At 44.6% G+C, this 25,904-nt stretch overlaps 1 protein-coding gene across 1 annotated transcript in view; it reads right to left on the bottom strand.

Moving 5' to 3' along the window:
• grik2 (glutamate receptor, ionotropic, kainate 2) overlaps positions 1-25,904 on the bottom strand; it is a 171,162-nt gene that overhangs the window by 56,520 nt on the left and 88,738 nt on the right. The window contains exons 7-9 of the mRNA XM_080769215.1: positions 17,120-17,263; positions 10,082-10,189; positions 7,339-7,452 (exon numbers count right to left, since the gene is read on the bottom strand). Of these exons, the coding sequence (XP_080625341.1) occupies positions 7,339-7,452; positions 10,082-10,189; positions 17,120-17,263 (366 nt within the window). The remainder of the gene's footprint in view (positions 1-7,338; positions 7,453-10,081; positions 10,190-17,119; positions 17,264-25,904) is intronic.

A 25,904-nucleotide genomic window follows, 5' to 3' on the forward strand; every position in this document is an offset into this window, starting at 1 on the left:
ACCGATAATAACGCTGCATGCGGATATTAATCAGGGTGCTGGGGTGTCCTCTCCACTTCCCTTCTGCGAAAGCATTTGATTTTGTTTTCCCTCGCCCTGTGTGTTCTTGTTTTTCACCGTCCCTCAATCAAATAACCCTCAAGCCCGGAGCACTGTTTGTCTCTGCCTGCCATGTATTGCCATGGTAACTGAGCCACCGCGGATTCAGCCGGCGTGCACCCGCAGAGCGCTGCGCCGCAGCCCGTTTAAAACCACCATACGCTCTCTCCTTTGAATATATGGGGACCATATGGTTCAGCACCGTCAGAACTAAAGGGACGTTTGGTTCACAGTATATGTAGGACACGAAATAAATCAACAAAATCGTGTCTCAAGTATAAAATGTGGTTCTTTCATGCATTCGGAAAGCTCAGTAAACTGTGGGGGTATTCATCACACCGTGGCCTTGAACATCAGCTCTGTGATTGGGGGGGGGGGGGGGTGTGTGCTTGTGATGTGTGCGTGTGTGTGTGTGTGTGTGTGTGTGTGTGTGTGTGTGTGTGTGTGTGTGTGTGTGTGTGTGTGTGTGTGTGTAGTAGTAGAACTATTGGATCATCTAATTGAGCCTCTGAAAAGCAGGGCAGAAATTAGATCAAACTGCAACGGTGATCTTTCACACCACTCAAACATTTTTTCTGTTATACGCTACGGAATTAAATCGATAGACTAGCAGTCTACCATAACAATACTTAACGATCAGATACCCAGAGCATGTGTCTGCGTGTCGGTGGGAAATCTCTCTCTCTCTCTCTCTTTCTCTCTCTCAATTCAATTCAAAGGAGCTTTATTGGCATGAGAAAACGTAGGTTTACATTGCCAAAGCAGAAGTGGAACAAGACAATCAAAATAAAACAACAATGTATTTACAAATACATTTTGGATATAAATAGGAATTCAATAAAGGTGTTAATAGAGGTAATACTATCTTGTGAAACGATAAAAAGATTGTGCATTTTCTGTCAGAGATAGTTATACAATATACATCCATATAGGAGACGTTAGCTTTATACTTTTGATAAACAGTGTACACACAATGGTTTGTAGGTTATTGTATTCCATTTGACATCCTTCTCCTGTCACAGCAGCTCACAAATCTTGCTGCTGTGTTTGCACATTGTTGTACTTCACCCAACAGATATGTCATTAGTCATGTTTTCTCTCTCTCTCTCTCTCTCTGTAAAGCACATTTAGTGTTATATTATATAAAGTGATATTGAATTTGAGTAGAATAGATCCTCCATAGCAACCAGTGGGCATGACGTAATTCCAAAGCTGCCGAGCATCTTTACCTATTGAGCCTGTGCTCTGTGATCATTGGACCGGAGCACGTTGATTCCATTCACTCGCATTGGATGGCAAGACTCTCCAAATCACACATTCTAACAATATCAAAATAAGTTCATTTGGGGAGAGTGAAATTGCTTCATTGATGCAGTAACCTATTGTATACTATAGGCTATATTATGTATCTATTGGTTGATTTATGAGTTGAGTATACAAATCAAGAATTCACCGATGAGGAGAATTTACCAGCACAGGTTTATTGGCACAATCCACTTTGTTTGTCTTTGTTTATGTGCTGAAAGTGTGATTTCGAGACCATGTTTTTCCATGCAATGATAGCGTAATCACTTCTTCCATTTGTCCACAGAAGCCTATATAAATAAGATCGAACAACATGTAGACAAAATGTAGAAATGTCATTGCCAAGTAGCTATTCTGTACAATTAAATTCCAACATCTCTTGATGTGAGAATCCACTCAATTTGCATGTTGGGCAGCTAATGAGGCAGACCTTTGTCGTGGAGACCACTGTATTTGACCTGTTCCTCAGGTCAAACGTGCAGCACGACTGACCCGAAGCCTGCTCTATATTCCAGCAAGGGCGAGATCCATTTCACCCGACCGCCTAGTCGGTCGGTAAGTCCGACGGTCGGTCGGCAAGTCCGACTTACCGACCGACCGTCCGACTTACCGACCGACCGTCGGACTTACCGACCGCCTAGTCGTACCACCGACCGCCTAGTCGTACCACCGACCGCCTAGTCGGACCACCGACCGACTAGGCGGTCGGTGAAATGGATCTCGCCCTCCCTCCTACAGTATATTAGCTGTGGATTAGTGTACAAGCTTACATTGTGAGCTTGAAGATCGGCTATTTCCGGTGAAGTATAAATCTGGCATATAACCCATACAGCCCCATCCATTCAATAAGCCGAATACTTTCACCCCATGTTCACCATTAGAATAACTGTTACCAAGTACTTTTAGCGCAATGAAGCTATTGTCAGCCCATTAATGCCGTGTGAACTCTCACCCTCTGTCAACCGTGAAAGGCTGTAATTATCATAAATAGCCACTAGGCTCATTAAAAAGGAGCGCCTCTCATTACCATGCAGTGGACACCTGTGGGTCATTATTCCACAGTTCTGTTGTTGGGAAAGGGATATAATTCCGTAGGGTTGCTGCGTTTGTTTGTAAAGACCAGTAAGACCAGTTTAAATGCTGTATAATTCTAACAGCAAATGATCGGGAGGGGCTTTAGGGGGCAAGCTGTATATAGTTATCAACCGTTTCAGGCCGTACGGCGTACCCAGTCCCGGCAGAGTAGTTCAAGAGGAATGGATTGTGTGGCCCTGGTTTTTCCTTAATGGGACGTACTGATCGAGGGTAGCTACTGGGACATACTGATTGAGGGTAGCTACTGGGACGTAAGTCAGGACTTGATCACCCCGGCTGGGTCACCTGAGTGAGGGGTATGATGTTGGGAGACCCGAAACCCCGATGACCTTGGGATACATCACTGAGGATACGACCCAGGTGCATCCATGCAATGTTTTTTTGTTTTTAGACTCGGTTCCAGATACATATTGTGAAAAAAGCTGATCTACGCGGTCACAACGCCTTCCAAGGTGTGGATCGTCTATTTTCAAAATGTTTGCCTCTTTCTTATATTTATTGACAATTTGGCCATTGTTTGACCATGCAGTTTTTATAGTATACTTTGTTAATAAAATGTTATGCAGTAACAGCCTTTTTCTTTTCTTCTTTATTTTTTAGGTATTAAAAAGGTCTTAAAAGTCCTTAAATTGTCACTTCACTGTCTACGCTAGACCGGGCAGCGCACCCCCGTTCCTCCGCCGCTCCTCCGAAATATACTGTGCACTGAGCCTATACGCCCCCTCCCCATAGGCTACAGCCTACATGCACCTAATTCAATAAAAACAGCAATATCCAATATCTATCTCTGTTGTTGTTTATTTTTATTTCTTCAAAGACAAACGGGAATGTACTGTGTAGCTAAGATTAGAGGCTATATCCCCCCAATGTTACAGCACAACATGTACAAATGATCTCTGTGGCTGTGCATTAATTACAAAATGGTGATTTTTCTAAACACGAGTGTCGCGTTACTTTCATTCCAGTAACATCCCAGAGACGTTGGAGCCAGAGAGAGAGAGAGAGAGAGAAAACAACTCTATCTTCTGTGTAACAAGGCTAATTATAGCTGCATCCACTGCGTCCAATGCCACGCAACTTCTCCGCCACCACTCATTATCTTAAATGGAAGAACAGTACTGGCTCTTCTCAGGCAAATTAAACAAATAGATTTTGTGTCCCAGATGAAAATAGATGACACGGGCCTTAATTTGAGCCATTTTTAAACATTTGTTTTAGTGCGATTGATCCTCCACGCTGTGTGGCTGCAGCACAGAGAACAAAGGGAATCTTCTCTGTGGACTCAGCATGCGTTGCAGTGATGGAGAACTGCCTGCAGACGTCAGTGGACACGCACGCACGCCCGCACGCACGCACGCACACACGCCCGCACGCACGCACGCACGCACGCACACATGCACGGACGCACGCACGCACGCACACACACACACACACACACACACACACACACACACACACACACACACACACACACACACACACACACACACACACACACACTGTGAATACTGTGAACACTGTGATGTAAAACATATCTTTAAGTATGCCAATCTATTTTCTGAAATTAAACTGACCAAAACCACTTCGTGCAAATTACGGCCGTCTTATGACATGAGACACTTGGGGGGGGGGATTGTGAATCCTCCATGCGTGCAAGATAAAGCCTTGCTAGTTAATACAAATCTCAATAGCGGGATAATCCATACATCATTCAGCCCTTTCTTGTATATCGTTTGGCAGTGCTATTATACCAGGAGCAGTGGTGAGAAATATGATCTGCAGGCTGTTCCTCGTTTCAATCACACCGCTAATGTCTTGCAGATGAACAGTTGATGGGTTATAGACGTTTTGTAGAGGCGTGTTAGAAGGATGAGGTGATCATACAGCAGATAATCAACAGGATATGATGTTGCACCAGCAACATATGTTCCACTGCGGCAGCATTTAGCTTAATGATCCTTTACAGTGCTTATTTGTCAGTGTGATCTAATTAATGCATTTTGCACATCTGTCTCTGCCGCGAACGTGTCACGCGTTTTGGGAGACGTGCGAGCCCCAGCGACGGCTTGTTTGCGTTTTCCTAGAGTCCCCCGGAAGCGTTTTCCCCCAGAACAGCAGATGGAAACCCCGTATCCAATTTAAAATGTAATACCAGTCATTCATTGCCATGCATGTTCCCTGTGTGTCTTTTTATTTTGTCTTCTATCTCTCTCTCTCAAATCCACACACAAGCTCACTCAGGCACACTCTATAGGCACACACACTCTCACACGCACGCACGCACACACACACACACCCTGCCTCGCTCTCGTTTCTCAGTGGTGACACTTTTGATCCCCACAGGCCCCCCTAGAGAGCGCGAGAGCAGAGTTTTGTACCAGTTACAGTCATAGTGATACTTAACCGTCTGCTGATAGATCACAAGGGAGAGTAAATAAAAGTCACATTCTGAATTCTGTTTCAATTAGCTGCTTGTCATGTCAAACATGGCTAAACACCTACTGGCAAAAAGCCCCCGATGAAGAGGGGAAGAGGGCGCAACATGTACTTTTTGCCTCTAATGAGCAATATTTCCACACTGTAGTCCAAACAGCAGCAACCGCAGCAGCAGCATCACACTGCTAGGCAAACTGTCATAGGCAAGCTGCAAAAGGACGCAGCCTAAAGCCATACAGGGATTACAGGCTAAATGTTTCTGCTTCTTGGCATGTGCCGTGCTGCTACACACGCACCCAACATCATCTATGCCAGTGGTTTTCAACCCTTTTCATATCAAGGTCCATTATTTATTCAGCATTTGAGCCACGGATCACCATTTGTTGAGATTTAGCCTCTCAGTTCCAAGACTTAGAATAGAGGGTATGCCCGTGACATCATCATCATACCCGGAAGTTATGCAGTACTGCAGTACAGTAAGTTATGCACTACCGAGTGGCAAAAAACTACTTTCCGGCCTTGACCGCCTACATACAAACAGAAAAGTCCTGATTGCATTAAACGTCATTAAACAACGTTAAACTCACTCGATTTGCCACTCACTTGCATGCGCATACCCTCTGTATATATTGTTATCGTTGGATAAGATTGTGTTCACAATTCCTTGCTGTATTGATGTTGGTACCATAAGAGAGATATCAGGCAAATTCTGATCAAAATAACAATTCTTCTATATGTGGAATGTGGACCCAGGCTAGGCCGGGACCCAGTTGGTGGTCCCCAGCTAAATGACTCATAGTCAACTCAGAGTTAAATTAACACTGTGGATTGCATCCCAGAGATTAAAGGGGGCGGATACAACAGTTTCAAAACAAGAGAGTCCTTAAAATCGCTGGCCTAGAGGTACACTCCACCAGTGCAACGCTAAGGAAAGCGATCTCCAAAGTAGATAAACTGTTGATAGGCCCAAGATCTCAGCTGTAATTACATCATGTTTTATGGTGCATAATCCCTCTGAAAAAATGACGAGAAGCTGGATGAAAGTGTGCATCAATCAAATGTAACAAACCCAATTATTGTCAGCCCACCCTTCTCCTTCCACCCTGCTCACAGCCATCACAGATCTCCCCATGACTCAATCCTGATACGGCAATTATAGCGGTGCCTAGTCTTAACTAATAACTGCAATCCAATCATGGCGCAGCACGCACAGAGGAAACCCGGGCCTGGAATAAGTATAATAACGACAACCCGCAATTTACTTCATATTTGTCGTTTTTTCCGCTCGGCTTCTCAATAACAGGATCATAAATGCTTTTAATTCCCTCACCGTTTCCAGAAGAATCCCCTTTTTGACGCAATGCCTCACATTATCCGTAAATAATGTAATCAAGCAACTGCGTGCGCGCAAAATAATTGTGCGTGGGTGAGGTTCAAACATGTTCACAGTCATTTTGGACGTTAAGAGGATTTTTACATTAATTGTTTTCTACCCAGAGTTCCACTTGAATTCCTTCAACTGTGTGAGAAAATCATCCGCTCTTTCACTACTCCCTATAAGAGCTGTGGATCTCGGGATCCATATGGAGGGTGTGTCTTCAATGTGGATCGTGGACATCACGTGGCCGGTCTGTCATGTTCTCTCTAAACTCAAAGTTAAATTTGTAAAACTTTTCACAATGCATTGTGGAATAAGATGAGTCCACTATTAAGATATAATAGTTCATCACTATACATTCGGACACCATTACAAAATGGTGTAAAGTTAAACACTAGACCTATATACTGTGAGTATTGAGTGATTTTGGTCACGGCCTTGGTTTTGGTCTTGCACCACTGGCATTAGAGACAGTATCAGAAAGAAACGAGGCTGGCAAATTGGCAGATGTGAGGGAGAGCTGCAAACCATGAAATCTTATTGGACAATCAATCAGTCAATTTGCCACCATTCGATTCTGTAGCCCAGCAAATTGCAGAAGAATCCTCCTTAGTGGGAAGTGGGCTGGCAATTTGGGAGAGCACTGGTGCTTTGGGGCAACTCCAGTTGGAGCTAGTCACAGAGCATCATCCCGGGAAAGTGTTGGGGGAAAAGACGGTCAGACTCCAGGCGAGGAGGCACTGGAGGGTTTTCAAGAGGGAACAGCTGAAAATAATGACACCTTTTGAGGGAGTCAATTAAAGCTGAGAGCTGTCCTAAGCCTTCCATAATTGCTCTCACATAAGGCTCCTCTGCATGCAATTTCATTTATTTAACTATAATGCTTAAACTCCATCGCATGGCTGTGCCACACAAGGAAAATAGCAGATCTATGAGCGGTGAGCTTACAGATCAGCTATTTTCGGTGTGCTAAATAATAATGTGATCACTGTTTTGCATGGTGAAAGGGATTGAGAATAGCCTACCAGTATAGTGGAGACGACCAGCGATCGGTTTGCTAAGGAATCCGACACGTTGGATGTCTTCCCCTTCTGGTTGTCGGTCATGTTCAGGCCGCTAGGAGGGTCCCAGGTTCCGATCTGAAAAAATAACATCAACCCAAATTAATTAATTAAGCTGTTCACGGTTGGTGGGAAAACCTGTCAAGTCCAGTGTTAAAAGTATTAAAAGACCTACGTTGCTTCTGTATTGCATGTTTATCCCAACTCACAATGTCTGACGCTACTGCAGTCGCTACTAGTGCGTTCCACTGGATTCCATTTCAAGTGTCTTCCACCACAGTGTCAGTCCTGTCATCGCTACATTGCTGTTTTGTTTTTGCATCATTAAAATTGAAGTAAATTCAAATGTAAAATGTCTTCTTGACATCGACAGAGATATCAGCCAGCCATGAGGGGCAGAGAATAAAGCTTCTATAAGTTTTAACGCTTTGGGAAAAATGGTTGGACAGTGGTGTCAAATAATACTGTAAACATGCAATATATATACTGTCAGTCTCTGCAGTGTGATGATGCTATGTACGGTTATTTAAGCATGCAGGAATGTGGCGCGGCAGAAGCAGACACAGCACCCTTTCGTGCACTAATGCCGTGAGTAAGGCAATGCAGTAACACACACACGCACAGGCACACACACACACACACACACACACACACACACACACACACAATGTATACAGCAGCACCCCTCAGGACACACTTGACAGCCGTGTGAACTCCCAACACCGTCAGCGGCTGCTTGCTGATGGTGCTGAGGCGCCCCCAAGACACCATGTGATGGAGGAGATGAACGTCTCCCTGCCCTACACAACCCTACCCCCCCTGACTGTGTTGGGGAGAGAGAGAGCAGAGGCCTTGTGGTGGGGGGGGGGGGGGGGGAGCGTGTATCGAGAGCGGATGAGAGGACAGAACGGAACGTTGCCCCCAGGCTCCCCCTGTCCTTTCTCAACTCTCTCTCTCTCTCTCTCTCTCTCTCTCTCTCTCTCTCTCTCTCTCTCTCTCTCCCATCCGAGTCTCAGCAGCCCACCAACAGTGTTGCCAGATGTTGCGAGAGAAACAAGCAACCAGGTCTATGAGAACAAGCCCAGAAGAAGAAGCAACTATAGGCCCTACGCCTATGGTATATACTGTACATCAGCTCTTTGAAAATAACCAGCTCAGTGGCCTTATGGTTAGACTGTCCGGCCTGAGACTGGGACGTCAGGTTCAATTCCCTGGCCGGGTAATCCCAAGGACTATAAAAAGGGGACCCAATGCCTCCCCTCTCCGCTCGACACTCACCGCGTCAAGGGTTGGAATGGGGGTAAACCCTGCAGTGACATGCTACAGTGTCATGCCCAGGGGATATGCTTGTAGATCAAGCCTCATGCGACAGAATCAGGAGATATAGGTTCGGCATTGATTATTTATTTGATGATAGCCAATCTACAAGCTCACAACGCATCGCAATGTGATGCGGTTGCGAGCTTGTAGATCTGCTATTTTCAAAAGATTGTGAAAGAAATAAGTATAATATTTGGAATATCTTTGAAACATTTAAACAACAAAAATATAGTACGGGGATCTCTTGACATGAATATGACGATTTTCTTTTCTTCTAATTTTTATCCCACAGTTTTGTAAGCCATTTTTCACCCATGTGTCAATTATCTAATGTGATCCTGGGCTCTACACACACTCCGCCAACCTAGTCCCCATATATGGGGGACATGAGGAGAGCAACAGACTTGAACTCATGCTTCCTTCATACCTGAGTGTCCAAGTTGCTCCTTTACACCTGACGGGGGGAGTTTCCCTGGTTGGACGTAGCGCGTGGAGGAACACGTTATTCCAACCAGTTCCTTTCCCCTCCATCAGGCGCCCCGGCTGGCCAGGGGAATATGACGATTTTAACAATAATTAGGAAGCAAGCCCAAATAAGCAACTATGCACTTTTAAAAAGACCCACACCACCCCCCAAAATAGGAAACCCTGGCGTTACTACATTTTACAAGACAACTTTACAGGGAAACCAATCCCAGAGTGGCTTAAAGGAAGCAGACATGGCAACACGGCCCACCAGCCTTCCGCCCCCTCCAACCAGCATCACTAGCAGGATCACAAACAGCCTCCTCGGGGCCCCTCCCACATCCTGAGATGAGCCTAGTAATTGCAAATCAACTCTTTAATTCAGCCTTCATGAGGCTGGAGGGCTTCTGAAGGGGTTTTTATTAATAGAGTAAATTATTCATGGTGGTGCAGAGTAGACACACGCAGCTCGCATACGAGAGGTCAGGCACTGCGGAGACACACCCCCACACACACACTGGGGAACATAAGGACATGTGATGTGCGCATGATTGTGTGTGTGTGTGTGTGTGTGTGTGTGTGTGTGTGTGTGTGTGTGTGAGAGACACACAGAGATTGTAACTCTGTGGCGCGTTAGCTGGGAATATTTCCTTCCTTCCTCAAAGATGAATTGTGAGTGCTATGCTAAATGACCGCTAAACTCCTATTTCTGGCCACAGATGTACTGTATAGTACGTATACACACACACACACACACACACACACACACACACACACACACACACACACACACACACACACACACACACACACACACACACACACACACACACACACACACACACACACACACACACACACACACACACACACACACACACACACACACACACACACACACACACACACAATAACACTATACCTTCTCCAATCCCTCCTCTTTCAGACTGATGACATCCAGGTCAAAGTCAGTTCTTAAACCATTGGTCCTGTTGAAAGTGATCCTGCCTGTCAGGCCATCCCAGTGGGCCTGAGGGGGGGGGGGGGGAGAGAGAGAGAGAGAGAGAAATTCCAATATCAGTACAAAGGCAAATATGACATTCCCAATGTCTTCTCCAGTACACGGATAACTATGCATTTGAACGTTTTCATAAGCGCAAGCAGTTTTATTGCCCACACTGTACAGACGTGGAGCGGTTTAATAATGTGGGGGACAGTCTTGCATGAAAGTGTCCAAAAGCCTTGCGGAGGAGCGTTTCCCAGGCGTGGTGGACGTCTATAACTGGCCCCGTGGGAGGATGGCGGTGGCTTCTAGAACAGACTATAGACGCTGAGAAGGAGGCCCAGATCTAGAAAGTGACTCACAGAGGAGAGGCACAGTAACTGTGTTCACTGACTCAGAAAGTTTGAGAACAGAGATTGGTGTCCTACATCTAAAGCTCCGTTCAGTTGGGCCAACCTCTGAGACAGAGTAAAGGCGTGGATGAATAGTATGTGTTACATGAACTCTCTGAGAATTGCACACACACAGAAGAAATAAAATGAAAATGGACCGTGTTCGGGATCCCTTTCAGTGCACTCTAAGAGTTCAATTAAGACAAGGGGTTTGCTGCATGTGTACCTCACGTTTCTTATTTTACTGTGTACCTCACGTTTCTTATTTTACTGTGTACCGGCTCACGATCCTTCTGAAGGTGAACTGGCACATGGCGTGGAAAACTTTTAATGAGGAGATTGAACTTTTGGTTGTTATCATGTGTCCTTGAGGTGTGGGGGATTTCTTTCTTTCTTTTTTTAAAGAAATATAACAGGTATGGCAGGTATGTGAAATGGCACAGTAGAAGAATTTGCACCAAATACAATTACAGGAGAAAATTGTCAAAAAGTGATAAATATGTGACTGAAGGGACTGAAATGTGGTAACATCCGATAAAGTATTTTGTTTATCCCAAGAATGTAAAAAATTATTACTACAGTAAAGTGTCTTCATCAAGGTCAGCTCTTTGCTACTTTCAGCCTTTTATTTGTTTGAAAAATGCTGCAGAGCTGGCGCTGTGGATTAGTGCTATGATGATTATAATCAAGAAAATTGATTTAGATTCCTTTTAGTATGCAGCAAATTGACGGAAACCATCACAAAACATTGAATGTCCTCGAGTGGTGCTATCCTGTGCAAATAATATACCAAATGCAGAATTATGTATGGTAGCATAGCGCTATACTACTGAAAACATGTCTGCCACGGACTGGGGGTTACCTTGAGACATAATGTGGTCATGAGTTCAAGCCCCTGTACTGACGTCTTTCAGCACATCTAAGATAACATGTACTTATAATGGAGAGAGCAAAGATAGTGTCCTGAAAAATAAGGATAGGATATTTGTCACCAAACTGTCTCACACAACAGAAATGAGAAGGCAACAGTAGGCAGCTTACTTACTAGTATAATTATACTACGAATGTGGGCATAGTAGTATCCACATCTTCTGTAGAGTCTATAGCTTGAACTGCAGAGATCCCATTTGTTTGTGACACATGCAGGACATCACAATCCAGCACCAACTGTGTCGGAATAACTCCACTTCCTTCCACTTCTTGTAATAATATTACAAGAAGTGGAAGGAAGTTCCGAAATTTGCTCATATTATGAGCAAATTTCGGAGGGCTGATACAGTAGCGATGGGAAGATTGTACAGATAGTGTCATGTACAGCAGTGGTTCCCGCAAACCCAAAAGACCAATCCAATGTTTACCTGCATGGGACCCAAACCCAAAAGACAAATCCAATGTTTACCTGCATGGGACCCAAACCCAAAACCCAAATCCAATGTTTACCTGCATGGGACCCAAACTGACTGACCAAACCCAAAAGACAAATCCAATGTTCACCTGCATGGGACCCAAACTGACTGACCAAACCCAAAAGACAAATCCAATGTTCACCTGCATGGGACCCAAACTGACTGACCAAACCCAAAAGACAAATCCAATGTTCACCTGCATGGGACCCAAACTGACTGACCAAACCCAAAAGACAAATCCAATGTTCACCTGCATGGGACCCAAACTGACTGACCAAACCCAAAAGACAAATCCAATGTTTACCTGCATGGGACCCAAACTGACCCAAACCCAAAAGACAAATCCAATGTTTACCTGCATGGGACCCAAACTGACTTCAAACCCAAAAGACAAATCCAATGTTTACCTGCATGGGACCCAAACTGACTTCAAACCCAAAAGACAAATCCAATGTTTACCTGCATGGGACCCAAACTGACTTCAAACCCAAAAGACAAATCCAATGTTTACCTGCATGGGACCCAAACTGACTTCAAACCCAAAAGACAAATCCAATGTTTACCTGCATGGGACCCAAACTGACTTCAAACCCAAAAGACAAATCCAATGTTTACCTGCATGGGACCCAAACTGACTTCAAACCCAAAAGACAAATCCAATGTTTACCTGCATGGGACCCAAACTGACTTCAAACCCAAAAGACAAATCCAATGTTTACCTGCATGGGACCCAAACTGACTTCAAACCCAAAAGACAAATCCAATGTTTACCTGCATGGGACCCAAACTGACTTCAAACCCAAAAGACAAATCCAATGTTTACCTGCATGGGACCCAAACTGACTTCAAACCCAAAAGACAAATCCAATGTTTACCTGCATGGGACCCAAACTGACTTCAAACCCAAAAGACAAATCCAATGTTTACCTGCATGGGACCCAAACTGACTTCAAACCCAAAAGACAAATCCAATGTTTACCTGCATGGGACCCAAACTGACTTCAAACCCAAAAGACAAATCCAATGTTTACCTGCATGGGACCCAAACTGACTTCAAACCCAAAAGACAAATCCAATGTTTACCTGCATGGGACCCAAACTGACTTCAAACCCAAAAGACAAATCCAATGTTTACCTGCATGGGACCCAAACTGACTTCGTGCCACATTGTGAGCTCATCGATCGGCTGTTTTCACTACTTCTTAAACATTTATTTTCTAATTTATGGAATATCTTTGTTTTTATTTCGTTTACCTTCTTGAAATGAGTGGAAAAAAAATCATTCCATTTGTTTTGAATCAAAACCTTTTTAATTTTAATATTTTTTTTTTAATGTTTTACAAAATGTATAGGAAACAAAAAACACAATGTAGGAAATGTAATAAACAAAAAAAAATCAGTGATGTTGAGCAAGGCCCATTATTTATGTGGGAATTGAGCCACAGACCACATTTGATGAGATTTAGCTTCTCAAAACACAAAACTAAAGAATATATTGTCGTTGGATAAGATTTTGTCCATAATTCCATGCTGTAGGGCGTAGGCTATTGATGTTGGTACCATTAGGAGAGATTTCTTGTAAATTAAGTAATGCAGTATATGTTTAACAATAAATGGACCCATGGGACCATTTGGTTTCATGTTACACTCTCAAGAGTTAAAGATCTACACAATGGTCCATTTGGTTGGGACCACTGGTTGAAAACCACAGATGTACAGTATACTGTAAGTCTGGGCGACTCGTCACTCGGCTTCTGCCCCCGGTGTGACTCTGTGCACTTAAAAAGGACTTCAGGTCACAGACTCACAGTGTGCTATAAGTTATAACCACATGAGAGAGTGGAGAGGGAGAGGGAGAGAGAGAGAGAGAGAGAGAGAGAGAGAAAGAGAGAGAGAGCATACAGTATCTTACTTTTGAGGAAAGGGGCGGAAAAACGAACACATAGTCGTTGTTATTTAGTCCCAAGCCAGACCGAACCACCTTCAATTTGAAAAATCTACCTCAGCTCACAATGCTTCGGGATGCGGCAAGGCTGCTATTTTCCCGATATATTACACATTTACCGTGATGCTGTTGCATGATGAAGCCGTTAATTCTCATAATTTACAAACATAAAAAGTTGAACTATATGAGATACAATATGGAATTTCTGCCCGACAGCAGCTATGTGTCAGGGTATGTGTGAGAGAGAGAGAGAGAGAGAGAGAGAGAGAGAGAGAGAGAGAGAGAGAGAGAGAGAGCGCTAAAGGCATGAGATATGAGATTATATGTACTGGCAAGCTATTGTGAATCTTATATAAATATGTCCACATCTTTACAGCGCCTCGTTCCTCTGTTGCCACCAGCACTCTGTCCTCCCACCCCACCCCCACACAAAGCTGACAGAATGAGATTTAGCGGCGTTCTTGTGATCTCGCACAGCTAACAGGGAGGGCTTTAGCGGGGCCCTAAATATAGGACGGCCAATTCCTGCCCATTTTAACTGACAGCGCGCTTCAGATTAGCCGTCCCAGTTTCTCAACGAATCTAGCACACTGAGGAATAATTACCGGAAATTAAGATAACTTAAGACCCATTCTCCGTGAATGATTAATACTCAAACAGAGGGAGGCTTGGTTCAAAATGGCTGCTCCCAGAGGAGCGTTATGTGTGTACTAGAGAAATGATTTCCATATAAATAAATACGCAGACACATAGTTCCTCTTTCTGTATATTCCCTGTGTCCTTGACTGCCTCGCTTCATAGTATTTTATTTACATTCGCCATCCATCTGGTCTCCCGTGTGTGTGTGTTTGTGTGTGTGTGTGTGTGTGTGTGTGTGTGTGTAACGTTGAAGGGAAATGTGTGCAAGTGAGACAGATGGAGAGAGAGAGAGAGAGAGAGAGAGAGAGAGAGAGAGAGAGAGAGAGAGAGAGAGAGAGAGAGAGAGGCATGGATAGAGATAGAAACAGACAGGCAGAAACAGACACTGAGGGGGGGGTGATAGAGGCAGAGACAAACAAACAGAGCCAGGGAGACAGAGAAAAGGAGAGGGAGAGAGAGAGAGAGAGAGAGAGGGAGAGAGAGAGAGAGAGAGAGAGAGAGAGAGAGCGGAGAGAGATGGAGAGACAGAAATGAAATGTTGATTGTTTAGATCACTGGTTCTCAACGTGGGGTCCTTGAGGGAGTTCCAGGGGGTCCCATAGCTGCAGTATGTGATTGAGTGACAGAAACCCAATGTTACTGCAGCGAGAACCCCTTGGCGTGTCGACTCTGATGAAGATGCTCCAGGCACGGAGATGTTCGTCGTCCCGATACAGCACCTTACAGCCACGCTCCAGTGACTCCTTCCTTTTGTCTGCTGCTCACATGTATGTTCTGTTCCTGAGACGCGCCGGCGCTGCCGTCAATTGTTTGACGCGTGGTTAGATTAACACCCGTTTACAGTGTTGAATGGGGTTCCAAAAATTTTAAATAAATAAATATATATGACATTTCTCTGGCAAGTCACTATAGGCCACGGCCCCTCATTTGATACGATTTCTTTTTTTTAGGGTTAGGGTTTGTGGAGGGGTTCTTAAACTTTAACATTTTGTATTGTTAAACATCTGCATTACTGATTTTACAAGAAGTCTACACAATTAGGGAATGTGTACAATGATTTTGTCATTTTGATCAACCGCGGTTGTCTCTCCTATGGTAGCCTACCACGTCAAAGGGTGATAGTAATGGACCTTGATTATGAAAGAGGTTGAAAACCATTGTTATAGTCTTGGGGTCATTTTAGACCTCCAAGGAAGCCTGAGGGACCTGAGGGTCCCTGGATCCCACTTTGACAACCAGTGGCCAGTGCATAACATGAATTGGATGTCCAGTGAAAACAGGCTGAGAGAAGATTGAAAGATTGATCAGTAGATTGATTTGACGACAGAGATGGAGACAGACACGGACAGACAGATAGCGGAGAATCGTGAATCCCACTACCAGAATCAAAATGGGGTTGACGTGGTGTCTGTTTGCTACGGCCGAGCTTACCAGCACTCCACTTACCTTGATGGTTGCACAGACTATTCATAGGTACTCTGCCAAGGTTCTATATAGGCTTATTATCCCACACTCAATGTCTTCACATATTTGTACAGTTAAACTATTACTTTACTTTGTCTTGAAATGACGGCATAACTGGCAGGCTGCAAGTCCGAACACACCAAAACACATTGATTGTGCCTCTCAGGAATTGTTGATGTTTGTGCCTTTACACATTCTATATTACAATAGGAACAGTAAGCTTAGTGGAAATGTCTCATAAAGCAGGAACGGCTGAAGATAAATGCATGACGTCGGTGGGTGGGAGAGGAGATATTGTATGTTTTGGAGAACAGGAGAAGCAGCAGCATGCTGCTGGTGTTTGTTTTGTCTATGAAATAATTATTCTGTTGATACAAGCTTTGAGCTGAGGAAGTAGCCTACTAAGTTGGCTGGATGTGAATAATGTTGATGAGCATGACAATGCTGTATGCATTATAACGTTGCTCAGCTGTACAGTTCAGGCAAACGAGGCTAAGTACTCACAGGCTGTTGTGATGATTGATGAATTGATCATTTGTACAGTTTCCTCAGAGCTTTCAGTTTAAGTGGTAACATAACGTTAGTGTGCTATGTGTCCACGGTCCGTCCACCATTAACATTAACGTCTTCCTTGTGCATCTCCCTATCGTTTGAAATTGTCTGTGGCATATTTTAACTATTGATATAAATAGTTTTGACAGTTTAAATCTGCGTGCAGGCATCACTCTTGAGTCTCTGTCTCGACAATTACGAAGCAACAACACCACTCCTGCATCCTGTTGCCCTTTCACAATAAAGTGTCTCCCCTTTGCCTCCCAATGCTGCACATTATTACCAAGGTTATTAACAGGAAATAGGTTTAAGTTGTAACTTAACAGCATGGGAGAGAGGCAAGGAACCGAGTGAGCGAGAGAGACGGGGCGAGATAGAGGGGGCCTCTCGGTGAGCGTCGGAGACAGGGTTTTAGGGAGCGCTTGTTTTGCATCACAGAGCCTGGGCCGATGGAGGCCCATCTCAATTGAAACGAATGAAACCCTTCCATTCATTCAACCGCTACAGTCCACAGGTTTCTGCTTCTAGTGAGGTGTAATGATGAAGGCCTGAGTCTTACCTCCTTGATGAGGGCCATGAAGCGGTTCCCAAAGCGCCAGGGCTTGTGTCGGTTGCACTGCAGCGAGCTGACGGTGATCTGCTGAGACTGCTGCACAGCCACGGCCACCACGTGTACGGCATCGTACATGAGCGCGGCGTCCGTCTGCCAAACGACAAGACAACAACAAGACGTCAGCACGCATAAACAAAGACAAAGAAAAAGATGACACAGAAAATGCACCAGGACACAATAGGTTAAAACATTTGGGGAATAAAGGCAGCTTTATAAAAGTGAGTTTTCAGGAGGGATTTGAACTAGAGCCACAGACTCTGGGAGCCTGATGATGGATGCATGGTCAAAACTATAGAATCCCAGGGGACTCATTTAGAGATTAGAAAACTAAATGTGTGTGTCCCATCTTATCCCCAAATGCCAGAGGGAGAATCGTATTGCGCTGTTACAGAAGCCAAATCAATCAAGACAATCTAATTAAAGGGCTGTGTATATCTCGGACCTCCAATCTTATCTCAAGTTAGGAATGAGCAATCGTTTTGCTTATGCCTGCTGTATTCTATTTTATTTTATTCTTTTACTTGAATATTACATTGTTCAGTAGAAATAAGACAGTACAAGAGGTATACATTACAAACCTGTAAAAGGGGTATACATATATATCTTTTTTTATTATTTTAAGTTAAATGACAAAAGGGTAGACATAATAAGCCTAGGCTTCTTTTTTTTACGAATAAGAAAAACAAACTGTGATGAACTAAGAATGTTTTTTTTGTATGGGAAAAAAAACGAACTAATAAACTAAACTAAACTATTCATGGTTTGGGCATGATATGCCTTTTGATTGGTTCCATATAGAAAGTGTTATGAATCTGTGCTCTTATCTTTTAAATCAATGGCGGTGCTGTTTAGCATTATTCACCATCAAAGAGCAGGGTCTTTAATGTGGGAACTGTGTTTGTTGCTGAGCCATAGCACAAATAACTAGGCTCATCAAAACATCATACTGCAAGTGAAGAACATCATGTTCTGGCTCAAATTAAATCAAATCTAAAATTTAAAAGTAAATGCACACCAGGTATATTGGTGAGGTGCTGGTCACAGAGTACACAAATGAGAAAAGGTAAAATGTTTGTTGCACATTCCAAACTCCATGTGAATTACTCTCTTTTATTGGATGATGTCTCATCCATCTGTTTCTATTATCCCTTTCTTCAGATCTATTTCTGTACTACAGTGTAGGTAAAGTTGTATCTACACAGCAACGATCGCAATTTTTGTTTCCTAAATGCAGTTAAGGGAATACCATTCTGCAATGACAAAATTCCAGAATGGCCTTATATGGCTTAATACACATCACATTTCTGTAATGACCACGTAGAGGCCTAACATCGCCCGTGGCCAGTAGGATTCATCTTGACTCAGAGATGTTTGTTTGCCGACACACCTGAGTTTAAATCCAGGTTGGATCATTTTGGGGGGGCTCACCCCGGATCAGGTTTCCTGCTGGGATTGTGTTACTACATGTATAACACAACAACAACAGCCCACAAGCCATTAGCCACAAGATTGCCTGTTTTCAACTTACAACAATGGTACGCAACTCAGTATACATCCGTCTTAGCAGATTTGCTCAGCCAGTAGCCTAATATTGTCCTTGTCCCCGGAGTGGTTCTGCTTAAAAGGTGTGGTAGATGTGCGTTCAAAGGGGCACTTTTTTGGCATAAGATCAATTCCAATGCAGTGTAATATCTCCAGTGCTCGGCATGCATAGCCTGGGAAACCAGGCCATGCCAGGCGAGGCATGCACTTTGAGGGTGATCTAGCTTCTCTTTTCTAGCAAAGGTGTTGGTTTAGAAGGCAGTTTTGATGATTTATCCATATCTATCAGAGTAACAGCTAGGCAGACAAAGGGAGGAGGGAGAGAAACACCAGGTAATTTATGTCCATGCCACGTAAAATCTGACGAGCGGAATGAGCCCCTAATTTACAGCAGCGATGTAGGAGTGATCACACCGCAGTGATGGGAAAGTATACTATGACTTAACTTTAGTAAAACCAAAGTCTTTCGCACAGCCAGAAAATGGCTCAGGGACATGTGCGTTGGTAGGACAGCAGACACACGTTGAGATAAAATAGAAGAACCTGCACAGTGTCTTGACTCTTCACTTGCTCAATAGAGAATACTTATATTTTATTCAAGGCATGGATTTTCCTCAGGCCTTTAGATGCCTGAGGGAAGTCTATGACCAAGACGTTGCCCTAACAAAAGTTTGATGTATGATGCATGTATATGTATTATACATACAAACAACTTCACATACATTTACAATTATTCACAATAAAACAAGGAAATCAAATACCACAATTATTCAGAGAGACAAAAACAACAGAGTGTCAACAACAATGGAAGTGAACAATACTGAATACAGACATGACTGCAGAGGCAAGCATATGAACGCAACCAGGAGGTGTATTTGGTGAATTGTTACTCAAGATTCCGATACCTACTAACTCAGTAAAGGCAGTACAGGACTCAATCTTTTATTAAATATGTTTGGTTGAATATGTAATTTGTTCCATCTGGTAAATGTCCCATATTTTTTCCACCCACATACTGTTGGTGGGGCAGGTTTTAGCCATTTAATTGTAATGCAATTGATGGCCGCTGTAAGCAGCACATAAATATATTTTGTCTCTACCCTCCAGACCTTCCGGTATCATTCCCAACAACATTACTATGGGATCCTCTGGAATGTTTGGACCGAAAACGTATTTTAATGCTTCTCCCTCCAGAATGGTGTCAATTTGGGGCATGTCAAGAATATATGACTATGATTCCCAATATGTGCTCCACAGCCCCTCCAGTATCTATTTGAGTGATTTGGACCCATTTTGGTCGGAAAATGGGTTTTAATTGGCTGTTTGGTAAAACAAAATACAAATTAATCTACCAGTAAGTAACTTGTAAGTAAAGTTTTGAAATAAATAGTTGTGCAGTAAAAAGTCAAATGGTATTTCTGAGAGGTAGTGGAACATAAGTATAAACACTCAAGTAAAGTTCCACCACTGTTGATCACAGGGAATTAGACAAATGGCAAAAAAAAGAGGGTTGATAAGCTCTGATAACAGTCTCAAAGCTCAAACGTGTGCACTGTCTGTCTGTCTGTCTGTCTGTCTGTCTGTAATAAAGAATTGGCGGTTAAACAGTGGGCCCTCACACGAGGAGCGAGAGACGGCTATCACATGAGCTATCAGGGAAGTGCCAGTCATCCACGCTCCACGAAAGAAAGCTCTAATTCCACACCCGGTAAAAAAAGAGAAAAAAATCTAATTAGTGTTTGTCTCGCTTGATTGAAAAGCAATCACAACAGCTCTCCACATTTGTCGTATGGAAATCATGCCTAAGGGCGTGTCGGAAAACGCTGTCCTGTAGAATAAATCACTCGCAAACCTGTCATTTCCCCCGTTTGGGCCCTGATTGGGCGTCTGAGGGCTGGGCTGGAGATGGCAGGTCGGACGGTAATGGGCCGCTGAAGATGACACTCAAGATGAAGCATCTGCAGTACACCAGTGGTGGGAAAAGTACTCAAATTCTTTTCTTCAAAATGATCAAAACCGCAATATAGGAGTACTCCGTTAGTCTGGAAATAAGTCTTAAAAAACCCAAAGTAGAAAGTACTCATTTGCAGAAGGTCCCACTTTTTTTTAAAATAATTTTGGTATAATAATCTTTTGAAAATAGCCGATCTACAAGCGCATCGCGACACACTGTGAGCTTGTGGATCGTCTATTTTGAAATGGCCGAAATGTATAAATAATTGTAGTTGAGTAAAAGATGAGATGTATAGTAGAAGTAAAAGTATACAGGCTACTTAAAATTGGAAATAATCCAGTAAAGTAAAAAAAGATATAAGTACTTAAGTAAATGTACTTATACAGTACTTTCCACCACTGGGTAATGGGCCGCAGAAGAAGAACACTCCGATGACAATCTGGCACACGTGTGCGTCTGCGCGTATGTACCGTACAAACACGTCTCGCAACATCATTCATTATGATAGCACGCTTCAGAGTCAATCACTGTCAATGAATATACGCATGCCTCCAATTAAGAGCATGTGTATATTCGCGATGTGCACGCGCACGCAACCAAGCGCGAGGTATTAATAATCTGCGCGGGGATAAAGGTGTTGATAATCCGCGGACGATGTTTGAATTTATTGCGGGGCAGGGTGTCACCTGGAGGAGGTCGAGGAGTGTTTTTGCGCAGCTGGGGGTTGCACGGCCGCACGTGGTGTTGAGGGGGGCGTTGGGAGGGAGAGGAAGGAAGAGCTGGTGTGATTGCCAGCTGCACAGTGGCAACCCCATGTCTTTCAGCCTGGGCGCTGAGGGCAAGATGGAGCTGCTGTGTAATGTTCACGCTGCATCAGTCTGGCTGCCATGCAGAAACCACATGCAACCGTCCCGCGGGGACCTCGTAGAAAGCAATGTGACACCCTGTCAGTCAGCCGCACCGCCCATACAGTGCGAAGGGCACATGTTGGCCGGATATGTATAGGGCTGCGACGGTGAGGCGGGGTGCGCGGGAGAAGACGGCAAAGTAGAATATGAGATGTTTCGAAGGAGACTCCGTGCAAACATGCAATACGGGGGAAACGGGAAAACACGTGCTATCATGTCGGCTCACGCTGCGTATGCTATTGCATCGATGCAAACCGTAGGACGGAAGTGGCTCTACTCGTGCGTGACCGAGGTCTATCTGGCAGCGCATTTCACCGCCACCTGGCACGCTCACTACAGCGTTTTCAATCACTTCGGTGTCTCTGTGTAAATGCTAAAGCCGAGAAAACCTAAAACAATGAGGTATTTGAGGGCAAGTATGGTAAAATATACTATATTCACCATCATCCATCAACCCCTAACCCTATGGCAACAAACCAAGAATAAGCCATTTTAATCAGAATGTGCACGCAAATGTATTCAGACTGCCTTCATCCAGAGAGAGAGAGAGCGAGAGAGAGAGAGAGAGCGTGCCTGCGAGCGTGCGTGTGTGTGTGTGTGTGTTTGTGCGAGTTTGTGCATTTGTGCGTGTGTGTGTGTGTCTCTCTCTCTTCCTGGGGAGAGGCTCAGTAGCCCGTCAGGATCCCCTAGCAAATGATTTAGCAACACTGCCACTTCACTCTATAAACATCTCATTAAAATCAATTATGTCACTCCTGAATGAAATTAAAGCTAAACACTTTAAAAGCCGCTTTTCCCTAGTGTCAGCCAATATGAGCATTACGCCTGACGCAGTCTCTTTTTCCGCCTCATTGTCCCCCCCCCACCCCAAACGCCTCACCCGCCCCTTCTCGCTGAGGGGAGATTTATTAAATCTCCTAAGCTCAGATTGATTTCAACACTTTTTAATTTATTATGAATTGTTAAAACTTGCAGGCCTAAAACACGGTCGGCGGCGAACAAAAGGTCGCCCGGCTCATCAACATCGCCATGGAAACAAAGCGGCATAGAGAGAGGCATAGTGTTCTCTTTCCTCCACGGGAGGGAGGTTGGGATATGGTGTCAGCTTCCTATAGACAACACACATGGACCCTCCTCCCGAGCCCCGACCCACAGATAAAAGAATATGGCAATGAGACGCCACTGAGGGATTTGGGGAATATTTGGTGAGAAACCCCACCATTGTTTTTTAAAGGACAGAGAAGGAGAACCTAGAACCTTTGCCTGCGTCCCAGGAAGGGAAAGCAAGGCAACCATAGCATGTGATTTTTTTTTGTTTTTTGTTCTGCCCAGTTCTGGACGAATAGCCGGTTCTATTGTCCTCTCTGCAAGAGATGTTGCAGTATTGTGTCAATGTATTGTGTCTATGTGTTGTGACAAATCTATCCATCTATCCATCTATCCATCCATCCATCTATCCATCCATCTACAATCCATCCATCTACAATCCATCCATCCATCCATCCACCTAATCCATCTATCTATCTAGTAATAACCATGCCTGCATGCACGCGTGTGTATGTGCGTGTGTGTGTGTGTGTGTGTATGTGTGTGTGTGTGTGTGTTTATATTTTTATGTCTGATTCATTAAGCCACCAGAGCACATGGGTGTGTTGGAGCGGTGCTGGTCACGGCCCTGTGGCTCTTTTGATTGAAACATAAACACCTTGAGACCAGAAAGGGAGGCACTGGGGAGCAACGAGGGGGAACAGCTGTAGCAACCTAGGCCCTCCGCACGCACTCACGCACGCACTCACGCACACACGCACGCACGCACGCACAGTACACACACCATCTATTCCTAGCCCTTTACCGTAAAACTTGCGCTACGATGCGTTGTGGCCTTGTGGGCCTGTTGCCATTTTCATTGTGTGATGCGGACCCAACCCCAAAACCCTATCCTTCATTTTATATAAAAAGTCAATCAATGGGGGCCTCTCAAATATGGAGTGATACATCATAGATATGTCATAGATGACTGTTCATGACATCATAGATATGTCATAGATGACTGTTCATGACATCATAGATATGTCATACAGTAGATGACTGTTCATGACATATTATTGACACAACAGGGTGGCCACATGAAGTCCAAGTTCACACATAGACATCAAAGGGGGGCATCAAAAAACAGCCCTCTCCAGACCATGCAAATGCCCCCCTTTCCTTTCCATGCCATATCCGAAGGCAGCATTCAGGATAATTGCCTTTTTCCGAACTACACACATGCACTCAACACAGCATTTTGCGTTTACAGAATTTGTACCCTGTGTAGAACTCGATGACATATGCCGCATCTTCTTCAATAGCTAAAGAGTGTGGCGGTCACGCCCCGAGAATAGATGATGTACAAGCTCTCATCGCGTCACAGCTTTTTTTGCCATATTTTTGGAGGAGCGCTATAGCACCTCCAGTGTCTGAGCTTTCAGAAATTGATGTGGCAGCCAAGTCTATATGGAAAAAGATCACACCTGTGTGAAGTGAGGGGCGTTCTTATCGTCATACATCATCATACATCTTCTCATTCTGCTTTTCCGCATTTTGCGTCCTCACTTTTGTCTTCATTACACACTTTTGTCTTCAATGTTTGTGTTTGCACAATGTTTGTGTTTTCATTGTGAAAAACAATCTATGGTCTTTTTTGTTCACTGACCACTGTGCACAGCCTCTGTAATATTTTCTGCACGTCCCTGAGTCCAAGATCCACCAAGAACCCCCCCCCCCCCCCCCGGTCCCACATGGATTCCCAGATCCACATGATTAGATTTCCTTGTATAACATTCAACCTCTACAGATAACGGTAGTGAAATAGATGTTCTGACCCGTCCTCCTTCAGCGACCGCACCGACGGCATGGCATGGCTGTCTAGACGACTGTACAGTATTCTGGCTCCCAGCATAAAAGGAGATTGTACTGTACAGAACGACACAAAATGCCCATGAGGCATGAGCGTGACATTTGACAGGGATCATGAGACGGTGATTCGATTGGATTCTGTGAGCTCATGTACAGTACACAGAGAGAGAGAGAGAGAGGGAGAGAGAGAGAGAGAGAGAGAAAGAGAGAGAGAGAGAGAGAGAGAGAGAGAGAGAGGGAGAGAGAGAGAGAGAGAGAGGGAGAGAGAGAGAGAGAGCAGCAGCTCATGCAAAGATCCTGCCTTTAGCATTTAGAAGCAATTTAATCGGGCCTGACGCTGCTTCTGCCCAAATGTATTGATCGGCAGCAAACAAAGTGACCGATCAATGAGAACCAGCCCCACACAAGCAGAGCCCGGGGCCCCACGGGGACCGGCCTGCCCTCTGCATAGTGGCACAACAGGGCCCCTGTGGTTCCTGGTGAACCGTGGAAGATACCATTAAACGGATGAGTCAATGAGGACAGTGCAGGAGAGAGAGGGGAACATGGCAGGGCAGGCTGCTGGGAGGAATGATGCACGCACGCAGGAAACACGTTGAGAGCCCAAGCAGACAGACACAGAAACACAGACGATGACACATGAGCACGCACTCACACACGCACATATACACACACACACACACACACACACACACACACACACACACACACACACACACACACACACACAGGCAACACGACGCAAGGCTAAACAAGGCTTGTGTGATTAACTTGTCCGTGGTACACAAGCCCACAGACAGAGTGATGCCAATGTCTGCGAAAGCATCAACAGACGAAAAAAAGGACATGGCATATATTAGCCTGCATCTGCTACTATAGCTAGCTTCCCTTCTATAAAAACAAACACCAGCCGGGGGGACATGTCTGGAGCGTGATGATGCCTCTCGCTAAAAACGCCATCACCGCCGATCATCACCTGATAAAGTGCAGAAAGTGACAGCGAGCGGGTGGAGGGAGGTGGGGGGCTTAGGGGAGGATCCCATATAAATAAATGTGTCACTTATTCCCTCCATTAGCTTCATTAGGGGACGGGAAGACAAGGTGGATTAAGACCTGCAGCGGCGTGGGGGACGGGGGCGGCGATGGGAGCTGGCAGGGCTATCTGTTATTTAAGGGCCTGGTCGTTTGGGCTGTGTTCAGTGTTTGTGGGGGGGGGGGGGGGCGCTGATTAAAAATCCTCTCTTTCCAACCAAGGCTCCAGTCAGTCAGCCAGCCCAATCACCCCTGTCCCCTCAGCCTTGAGTCTGTCACCCTCCCCTCTCACTACTCCTAAACCAGTGCGACAACCAGCCTGCTCTCCGCACCCACCCACCCACCCTCTCTCTCTGTCTGGTACGTCTAGACCTTTTTGCTATGCATTGCCTACATG

The sequence above is a fragment of the Protomyctophum bolini genome, assembly GCF_963924005.1.
Source record: "Protomyctophum bolini genome assembly, chromosome: 7".
Taxonomy (NCBI): Eukaryota; Metazoa; Chordata; class Actinopteri; order Myctophiformes; family Myctophidae; genus Protomyctophum; species Protomyctophum bolini.